Raw genomic sequence first — 11,426 nt, 5'->3', positions numbered from 1 at the left:
AGACATCCAGCTCATTGGCTGCATTGGAATATTCAGTGTCCAGTTTGGTGTCACAAAAATTGATGAGTTCTTAGGTTGTCGCCGATCCTCTCCCCTGGTGTTCTGACTAGGGTTTTGCCTACAATTAAGAGATTATGTTGAAGCAAGTTGCCTAAACCCCTAGAGGAAAAAAAAATCATCCGGTTCCCAAGAGAGGTTTCCTCTTTCTCGAAGCTCACGCATGACACACCAAATCCCTTAGGACAGCTCTCCTTTCTCGGGGACAAACTCCCAGAGCAGCTGTCTTCCACCCCTGTCCCCTTCCCCCACAAAAAAAAGTTAGCATCAGAAACACAGGGTTCACGGCTTCCAAAGGAACCCATGGGAGCACCGGGGACGAGACTGCCATGGACCTCTAGCTCTACAGGGATGACTGATGTGTGGCACAAAGTAGGCAAGGAAGATGGCAGACTCTAGTGTCTTGGACCCAGTGATGACTTGGACCTCTTCCACCTGGGTGCTTCCTGATTTTTTAAGGCCAGGGCTGGATGAGGAAGGAATAGGAACCTGAACCCATTAGGGGTACCCTGCTGCCCCACCCCCATTGGTCTATTAGAGTGCTGTCTTCAGCCTGGAAGAACTGCAAGTGGTGACAATGTGGGTGGAGGAGCCCCCCTCCATCATCTGCCCTGGCTGTTCCTGTCACCCTTCTTGCTACCTTGCTGTCAGATCTAGAGCCTCTGAGGAAGTCCCGCCTCCCCCCTTGTACACCTGTGCGTGCTGCTGCCTGCGCGCACAGAGTGGATGCTTTACTTCTGTTCTTACCTGACCCTGAGACCCTGATGAGTGTGGCAACAGGGGTTCCCAAAATGCTTGCCTGAAGCTTCTCATCCTCACACTTGCTCAGTGAGGTAGTTTTGAGTTAGACTTCATAGAGGAAAGTAAGGGGCTCTCTTTCAGGGTCAGGTACAGCAGGTTCAAGGAGGGGAGTGGGCACCCTGTGAGAGTTCCCACGGCTAGTCCCCAACATCAGTGAGCTCCTATACCGAAGCTTTGTTCTACTAAAGGGTTGAAATGCTAAATCTGATTTACAGAAGGAAAAAACCCAAAGGAACAAAAAAACCCCACAACTCAGATCACCCAGAGGGCCATTTTAGGGTTGAGCTGGAAGCCCTGGGAAATTCAGGGGATGAATAATCAGTTTGCAAAATACTCAAAGCAAAGCATCGGTATGGCTACTTCACCCATGGAAACAGGCCCCAGCCGTGGCTGGCGATGATCTGAAAGTCTCTGCCCTCAGAATCATTGGCATCTCAACTACACGTCCAGACCTTGGGCACTGATGTCATCAGACAAAGGCAACAGTGGGGACTCAAAGAATGTTCTTCAAAAAGTCCAACACCTTTGGCTACTGTGGATGGAATGCTGCTCCGGAAAATACACATTCCTCGGTATTAAGGATTTTATTTTCTTCACTTATTTGGGTATCTAGAAATAAAGAGATCAGGGGCTGGGGCCGTAGCTCAGTGTTGGAGCACTTCCCTAGCACACGTGAGGCCCTGGGTTCAATCCTCAGCACCACATAAAAATAAATAAATAAAATAACGGTTTAAAAAAAGCAGGAAAAAAAATAGAAAAATAATAATAATAAAAAAGACTAGGAAAAAAGCACTGAAAAGCAATAAGGAGACTAGAATTTTGTAATGATTTTTATAGCCAAACAGCACTGTGAGAAGATCCTAAACATGAGTGCTATTTTACCTCGTGTCTGGATCTAAATATTTCTCAACGAGCTTTTCCCATTTTAAAAGTGAGTAAGAGCAAGGACTTGACTCAGCTTTCCAGGCCTCATCGATACTCAGAGACAAATGCTGAGCTCCGTGTGCGCGTGGCAATTAGCTTTCCACATGCATTCTCCAGATCGATGTCTTTAAAATTGGCTGTAAGAGGTGGATTTGCTAAGTGCTGCATAGGGGTTTAATCCCTTGATTCTCATTACTGTAAGAGCTGTGCATCTAACTCCCCCTGTAGCTGACCCCAAATTTATCCCCTGCTGCCTCACAGTGCCAATTAAATAATAAAACACCCAAACTGTGGTCAGATGTAATTAGTTTGAGAACAGTTTTCAAATGTCCTCATGCCAAGTTTGTGAATTAACCCCTTCTGAGGAGATAAACACAGGATAATTTGGACTAAGAACACGAATCTCCAATTTGAACATTTCTTGTGCTATTTGCCAAGGTGTGCTCTCCCGGGAGTGGAAATAAACTCTAATGGTTGGAAATACAGTTCATGTGATTGTTGTTTTTCTTTTCTTTACTTTTTCTTTTAATTTTTTTTTTTAGTTGTGGATGGACACAATATCTTTATTTTTATTTATTTTTTTAATGTGGTGCTGAGGATCAAACCCAGGGCCTCACGCATGCGAGGCAAGCGCACTCTACCACTGAGCTACAACACCAGCCCGTTGTTGTTTTTCTTATACTAAAAAAAAATATCTTCCAAAACTTCAGTTGGTCTGAGTTTCGTTGAAAATGTGATACTTTAAAAAAATACAGTTCTGATCGTGAATACATGGACTTCAGTGGTGTATCAGGCAAAGCTGCCTTAAGAGACGGTCTTGTTTGGAAGCTTTCCAGGTATTTCTTAGTCCACCTTTGAAAGTGTATTAGGCTCAGTGGTCATCTTTGGGGTGAGGGGCTGTCTCCTTGGCAACCAAGATCAAGGTGACCCCTCTGCTTGGTGGTGAGGACTCACGTGAACTGTGAATTGTGTAAGATGGGGTGAGGGGCAAAGGATAAGGGGTATTTGATTCTAAGGATATGGGTTGGATATGCTGACATTTCATTTTGTTTTCATTGTTATTCTGCTTCTTTAGTTTGGGGAGAAGGAGAAGGAGAAGGAGAAGGAAAGGAGGTAAGAGTGAAACTTTGGCTACCAAAACCCCCCTCCCATCTGGATGCAGTGGCAGGAGGATCGAAAGTTTGAGGCCTGCCTGGGCAACTTAGAGAGACCATGTCTCAAAATAAAAAAATAAAAAGGAGTAGGGATGTAGCTCACTGGTAATATGCCTCTGGATTCAGTCCTTAATACCAAATTAAAAAAAAAAAAAAGCAAAAATGCCCCAAACAAAACAAAACAAAAACAACCGTCCCACACAGGGCAGTATCATGTCAGGCCATGGGTCTAACTAACATTTTCCTTGTCTTTAGTTCCTAATTCTCTCGACCAAGTATTTCTCACATGAGTCCCCATGTTGGTTTGAACTGGAAAAGGCTGGCACATGAGCTAGGAATTGGCTTGTGATGTTAAAAAATGTTGGTAGCACAGTGTCCCAGGGCTGCTCCTGGACAGGCACCCAGGAAATCACAAATCAGTTTCTGTAGCCTCTCAGATACCATTCCCTGGGACACTGGAAGATGTTCACCTGTGTGTGTGTATGTGTGTGTGTGTGTGTATGTGTGTGTGTGTGTGCGCACGAGTGTTGGGACATGGGAAAGACAGGTAGTAAACTATAGTCATAATGAAAGAAAAAAAACATACTTTTTTTTCTGTGAAAAATTATCAGACTTAGCAATGATAATCCATGGAAGCCATGCTGAGAACATTCAGGAAACAAGGCCGCTTCTAAAGAGATGATGAGCTGGGAACCATACCTCTGATGTGAACATCTTTCAATATGTTTTGTAAACATATTCACAGAAACTGGTGGACATTTTTCTCGTACAACTCGATTTCTCTCATTTACAACATAAATCATTTAATGTAACGTTTGCAACCTTAGAAAGGCAGACATATTTAATCCAAGTCCGTTTATAAATTCCAATTTCACATGGATTAAAAACTGCAGATAAATTAAGTCACAATAATATCCTGTACATGCATTAAGGCTGGTGACCGCTGAAGTCTCTTGGGTATCTACAAACAGGAAATCACACGCAGATTACTGGGTCTGAAGAGTGTCTACATCATTAAAAAAAATCTTGCCTTTTTTTTTTTCTTTTGGTGATACAGATTTCAACAGTAACTCTGGAAAACTGTGAAAAATGTTATTTAAAAATATATATGTATATGCTACTGCACAGTTTCAAATATGTGGTTCATAAATAACGTTGGCTTCACTGATTAATTTTGTAACAATGACTGCACTTCCAAGGTGATTTGAACACGCAGTGACTTATACTCCATGTTAGGCACTAGTAATATTCGTCAGGCGTACTACAGTTTTATGTTAGCTGTATTGTACATATATATTTTTAAATGTATGCATTTATACAAACTGTGCATATTATGTATGGGGTGTCAGAAATGTACACATCACTGTTATATAATACACACATCATTGTTGTACAGGTTTCGGTGCAGAAAAAAATCTCATTGCATTGCATTCCATGTGTTCAATCTAGCACACAATTTGTCAACTCTTCAGATTATTTTTCCAGTACATTCTTTTTTAGATAGTGGGTCCAAGTTTCCATTTGCAAATTTGAAAGTTTCCAGAAATATCTGTTTTAACCAAATCTCTCCCTCCAGGCACAATTCTGCACATGAGTCTGATCTGTGTAGAGTATTAACTAATGCCAAAGTCTGATCAGGAATATAATTGGGCTGCTCTCTCTCAAAGACAGTTCTAACATTGTGATAAAAGGGTGACACCCATTCAGGTCATGGCGGACAAGGTCAGTTGAACCTGTGTTGAACTTCTGAGGAAAGAACGTGTCTTCAAATAGAAAGAAGGGTTAAAAAACATTATATGTTTAAACACAAGACTCTCTGGAAGGATAGACATCGAACCATGAACCATGGTTGTCTCAGGGGGTTGAGACAATCAGAGACTGACACTAGTTTCTACTTTTTTGCATTGTTTCAATTTTTTTTTTTAATTTGGGATACAGGGGATTGAACTCAGGGCACTCAACAATCATTGAGCCACATCCCAGCCCTATTTTGTATTTTAATAAGGTCTCACTGAGTTGCTTGGCACCTCTCTGTTGCTGAGGCTGGCTCTGAACTCACTATTCTCCTGTCTCAGCCTTCTGAGCTGCTGGGATTACAAGTGTGCGCCACCACACCCGTCTCAATATTTACAATGAACAGGTACCACATTTATAATCAGAAAATACAAGAAAGATGCTTCAACTTGGAACCAAACTAGGGAAAAAGAACAAGTTATGAATGATTTCAGAAGTAACAATTAGAAGAGGGGTCCTTAACAAAATCACCTACGCCAAACCCAATAGGAACTGCTGCCTGACACACTCTGTAGATGGAAAGAGAGACACTGATAGGACCTGAATGCTCTGACCATCTCCCCAAATGATCAGGTTCTAGAAGTGTTGATGAGAAATGTGTGGATCATCACCCTGTTGCTTGAACGTGTGCTAGCTCAACTACCCAGAGGTCACCTTTTGGGCTTCTCAGGGAAGCACATCTCAGAGGTGCCTCCATAAAGCCTGCAACTTTAAAGCCAGGCAGGAGCAAGAAAGCTCCCTGGGGATGCACGGCAGATACCAAGGGCCACTTTATGTGAAAGTTTAAACTTTTCATCTGCATTCACTCAAAGTAAGTAGAATTAAAAAAAAAAAAAAAAGATCAGATATTTCTTTGGATTAAAGTTTCCAGCTGGGAGTGGTGGTGCATGCCTGTAACCCCAGCAACTCAGGAGGCTGAGGCAGGAGGATTGCAAGTTCAAAGCCAGCCTCAGCAACTTAGCAAGGCTCTGAGCAACTTAGTGAGACTCTGTCTCAAAGAAAAAAAAAAAAAAAAAAAAAAGAAAGAAAGAATAAAGGAAAAAGAAAAAAACAGGCTGGGGATGTGGTTCAGTGGTATAGCACCCTTAGGTTCAATCCCTGGTACCAAAATAAAAAATCCAGCCAAAGATGGGATCATGAACTCTGCCAACAATTAGTGAAAGGGATTTAAGAAGAACTTCACTTGGGTAAATTAAATGTAAGATGGAAATTCAGGCTGAGAATCCCTCATATAAAAATCCAAAATTCAAAATGCTCCAAAGTCTAAAATATTTTGAATGTCCCTATGATGTCATAAATGGAAAATTCCACACTGACCTCCTGTGACAGGTCTCAGTCAAAACACAAGTGTACTAAAAATATATCCTTCGGGTAATGTGTATAAAATCCCCTTTGGGCTGTATGTCTGAGGAGTACATGAAACATAAATGAATCTCAGTTTAGATTTGGGTCCCCTCCCTAAGATATCTCATTGTGTGTATGTGAATATTCAAAAACCTGAAATCTAAAACACTCTGGTCCCATGCATTTTGGAGGAGGAATGCTCAACCTGAACTGTTAGTATTTTTCAGGTGCTTGAAGGTCAAAGTCAAATGCAAACTTCACAGGCGCTTCACTTGCTCACTGTCAATTAATTCAAATCACCAAAGTTGGTCAATCTCTTGTCCAGTTTTGCATCAATGGCTTAGAACATAGAAATTGTAGATATCTTATTTCCCACCCACCATAAGACCAAGCTAACAAAATGTTATCACTGCAACCAAACCTGCAAAAATATCAGTCTTAGCATGTGGGTGCCACCATCACCTTGAACAAGGGATTGTTTCATAGATTGCAACACCTGTCTTTCTCAGACTGTCCTGGTGCAATTCTGTCAAGTAAGGGGCCTCAAGGACATCCTCTTTGTGGTTAAAGGGTGGCAAGACAGACCCTAACTTTGAGGAGTCATTTTCTGTTTACCAGTATTTCATATCCAAATATATTTATCAAGAAGACTAAATCTAGGACATGACAAAAATACTACCAAACAAATAAAATTCAGACAAAAAAAAAAAAAACTGTAAACAAGATGTCAAAAAACTAAAATGTAAACTTAATTAAAGAAAAAAAAAAAAGAAAGAAAAGAAGAGCCATAGGCAAGACGTAAACATACTAGATGCACAAGACGTAAGCAAGACGCTTTGGGCAGTGCTACCTCAGACAGAATGGCAATCGGTGCAGGAATAAGTTCCCTCGCACCGGAAGCAGCTTGCTAATCAAAGCCTGATTAAAAATATCCCCCAAATCAAAACGCAGCCAAGGCCAGCGGTGGCCCATTCTGCACAGAGAGAATCAGACCGCCTTAGGACAGCTGAGAGCTCTCAGTCTGATAGGCAGCAGATGGACTCTTAGAGAAGGGACGTTCTAGGCAATGTCCCCATTTGGCCAAGAAATTTTGCAAGAAAGCTACCGTGGAAAGAAAAGACTTTAAATGTACTGGCTGACAAAAGCCACATGGCTCTACAGCCACCAAGTCACAGTGGCAGGAGGAAGAAATGCACATGCCTGGAGGGCTTGTTGTCACAGTGCACATTTAAATTCCCAGCCCAGCTCCAAAGCACAGTGGCTGTTGCTCCCGTGTGTGTGGATTTTTAAAGACACTGAGTTGTCACTGAATCCCAGTGCCGCTGTCATAACATGGGGCGTCAGGGAAGGCTGTGTGAATCCATCCCTTTGCTTACGATGTGTTTGGTTGATAATAATGTTGAAGGGGGTATTAGAGGAAGGGCAGGGGATTTGGTAACATGCAATCTAGTAAACTTCTGGCACAAAAATAACTGACTTGTTTTCATTATTCAATTACCCATTAATACACACCCATCAAAAATAATTGGGAAACAGCATATTAATACTGAAAGTAATCAATAATATAAGAGTCAGGTTCATCTTCACTGGCAGTTAAGCTTTTGGTGTGCTGTATTGCACCTGGTGAACTAACCCATCAGATTTTGGTTGAAGTTTTGGAGAAGTCATGATTTAGCAATTGGAAAAGGAAGTGTGTGTGATTGTGTGTGTGTGTGTGTTTGTGTATGTGTAGTTCCTCTAACCAGGAACTCCTGATCACATTGTCTAGCCTGGGATTATGGAAACCAGACAAAGAATATGTGTTCTGAAGCACTGTGTATCTTACGTACACAGGCAGCTTCTTATACACCCACACGTAAATACACACATGCCCTGGGAAAAGATCATTGCTTGATGCAAAGGAAGTGTTCAATGCAGCTTGATAAATGCTGTGGCTGGGAATTTCAGCAGCACAGTGTCCAGAAACATGGAGCCATCTTGGAGATGAGAGCACAGCCGGGCTCCAGGGTGAGGTCCCTACGGCAGGTGGGCGCTGTTCCGTAGCCAGTGCAGGCCCTGCTGCGAGTACTGGACCAGGTGCTCCATGCTGCTGTGCAGGGTGACAGGCCCCATGAGCAGATCCAGGTCATTAAAGAATTCTAGGGGACAGAGAGAGTGGTTAAGTGTGCCACACAGGCTAGGTGTGCTACTTCATCCTCAGGACTATTATGGTCCAACAAAATCACAGATCTCCTGCTCCATCTTGTGACTTCTGCATACCCTTGAACAAAATAAGATCCAAGGGTGGGGGACTCATTCTATACCCAAATAAATAAACTACGTCTACTATTTCTTTTTCTTTTTTTTTTTTTTTAAAGCATTCTTTTTTTTACCTGAATTTTTTTAATTTTTATTTTTCATTTTTTAATTTTTGAGAGAGAGAGAAGTTTTTTATAATATTGATTTTTTAGTTTTCAGTGGACACATCTTTATTTTATCTTATGTGGCGCTGAGGATCGAACCCAGCGCCCCCGCACATGCCAGGCGAGCACGTTACTGCTCGAGCCACATCCCCAGCCCTTAACCTTTATTTTATTTATTTACTTTTATGTGGTGCTGAGGATGGCTTGTATTGCCATCTAGAACCTGGCTCACTCAGGGTTTTCCAAAGTGGGCATGTATATTTTGAGCCATATCCCTAGCCCTATCTTGTATTTTTAATTTAGAGACAGGCGCTAACTGAGTTGCTTAGAGCCTTGCTTTGGCCGAGGCTGGCTTTGAACTCATGGTCCTCCTGTCTCAGCCTCCAGAGCTACTGGAATTATTGATGTGCGTTACTGTGCCCGGCTGGACATACGTATTTCTATATATTTATCCCTCCTGTTTGTCTCCCTGGGAAACCCACCTCAACCCACTTCAGCCATGCAAGTGATATGTATTCTTCAAAACCCTGTTCCATTCTAGCTCCTCTAATGAGCTGCTCCTGGTGGCCTTTGACCACCATGACATTCCTACTGGACTCACTCCCAGGGGCACCAGCTTGGCTGCATGTTATAGACCATCTGGTTTTATTAACAATTTCCTGCACTAGTGACTCATCTGTCATCCATTCCTCATTTCACTGTGGACATGCTGCTCTTGACCTCAGAGAGACATAATTTTCATTCAGGGGCCTGAAAGTGAACTCAGGTCTGTACTCTTACCTGTTGCTGGGGGGAGAGTAGTAACTTGATACAATTTTTCAGGAGAAAAGGTAACAATATATATTAAGATATAAAACGATATATATTATCTTAAAATAATCTGTACCCGTGGACCCCAAATTTCTACTTCTATTTTTATTTTATTCTCCCAAAGAAAATAACCAGAAATATGGATAATGACTTCTATAGAAATACTTATCAGGATATGGAAAAACACTGGGAGTGTTTTCTACCAAAAGTGGGGGAAAAATTTGAAGTAAACCTAAATATCTAACACTGTGATAACAAATATCACAATATCGTATTTTGTGATCATATAACCAACATGTTATGGTAGCATCACAGTACGATTACAAAGAGAGTTTTTTGGCAAATTAATGACATGAGAAAATGCTTGCTATAATGTTAAGTGAAAAAAGGATTTAAAACTATATTCACTATGGTTTTACTTTGGTAAAAATAATGCATATTTGGGAAGAAAGGCTAAAAGAAACTTGGTAGAATGTTTTATTTACTTATCAGTCATTTCTAAGATTACTGATGACTTAAGAACTTTTTTTCTTTATGGTTTATTATGCTTCACGAATTTAGTCACAGAAAACATGCATGATTGTTATTATCAGAAAAAAAATTATTTAAAAATTCAGCTTTTACCATTCCACATAAAATGGGTTCTCTTTTCAATTGTCAGCAGCAGGCACTTAGGGAGCTAGCACTAACCCTAATTCATTCATTCATTCACTCATTCAGTCGATATTTCAGAGCTCCAATTGGGTCTCAGGCACTGGGCTGGGTCTCAGGAGTCCAAATTTGAATGAAATATATATATATATATATATATATATATATATATATATATNTATCTGTAAGTACACCTGTATTTGTATCTGCACCTGTACTCATACCTATTTTTACACCTGTATCTGTACCTATGCCTGTATCTATGCCTACACCTGTATCTGTACCTTCACCTGTATCTGCGCCTGTATCTGTACCTGCACCTGTATCTGTAAGTACACCTGTATCTGTACCTGTACTTATACCTATTTCTACACCTGTATCTGTACCTGCACCTGTATCTGTACCTACACTTGTATCTGTGCCTTCACCTGTATCTGTATTTATACCTGTATCTATGCCTGTATCTGTACCTGCACTTTTATCTGCACCTGTATCTGTATCTATACTTGTATCTGTACCTACAATCGTATCTGTACCAATACCTGTATCTGTACTTGCACCAGTATCTGTACTTATACCTGTATCTATGCCTGTATCTGTACTTATACCTGTATCTACACCTGTATCTGTACCTGCACCTATATCTGTACTCATACCTGTACTTATACCTGTATCTATACCTGTATCTGTACCTGCACCTGTATCTGTACTCATACCTGTACTTATACCTGTATCTATGCCTGTATCTGTACCTATACCTGTATCTGTACCTGGACCTGTATCTATGCCTGTGTCTATACTTATACCTGTAACTATGCCTATATCTGTACCTATACCTGTATCTGTACCTACACTTGTATCTGTACTTATACCAGTATCTATGCCTGTATCTGTATTTTTACCTATATCTACACCTGGACCTGTTCCTATGCCTGTATCTGTACTTATACATGTATCTATGCCTATATCTGCACCTATATCTGTATCTGTACCTGTACTTATACCAGTATCTACACCTGTATCTGTACTTATACCTATATCTGCACCTGTACTTATACATATTTCTATACCTGTATCTGTACCTACACCTGTATCTGTACCTTCACCTGTATCTGTACTTATACCTGTATCTATGCCTNTATAATTTCTTTTAATTTTTCTTTTTTTATATCTCTAGCCTTTTTTATTTTTTATTTTGAGACAGGGTTTCACTAAGCTGCTTAGGGTCTTGCTAAATTGCTGAAGCTGGCTTTGAACTTGTGATCCTCCTGCCTCAGCCTCTGGCCGAATGAAATATAGTCTTTACCTTCATGTAGCTGTTTATTGTCTAAAGGGAAAAATGTATATATATTTTTATTCCTATATCTGTACCTATATTTGTATTTGTACTTCTGACTATGTGTATACCTATACCTGTATCTACTCCTGTATCTGTACCTATACCTGTATCTGTACTATATCTACACTTGTATTTGCATCTGTATCTGTA

The 11,426-nt window shown here is 40.7% G+C and overlaps 1 protein-coding gene across 1 annotated transcript in view; it reads right to left on the bottom strand.

Moving 5' to 3' along the window:
• Positions 1–3,719: 3,719 nt before the first annotated feature.
• Aff3 (ALF transcription elongation factor 3) overlaps positions 3,720–11,426 on the bottom strand; it is a 474,953-nt gene continuing 467,246 nt past the window's right edge. Inside the window, exon 23 of the mRNA XM_015499678.2 lies at positions 3,720–8,212. Coding sequence (XP_015355164.2) covers positions 8,091–8,212 — 122 coding nt within the window. The 3' untranslated portion in view covers positions 3,720–8,090. The remainder of the gene's footprint in view (positions 8,213–11,426) is intronic.

The sequence above is a fragment of the Marmota marmota genome, unplaced genomic scaffold (genome assembly GCF_001458135.2).
Source record: "Marmota marmota marmota unplaced genomic scaffold, marMar, whole genome shotgun sequence".
Taxonomy (NCBI): Eukaryota; Metazoa; Chordata; class Mammalia; order Rodentia; family Sciuridae; genus Marmota; species Marmota marmota.
The sequence above is the reverse complement of the archived record's forward strand: the minus strand, read 5'-3'. Positions and strand labels throughout refer to the sequence as shown.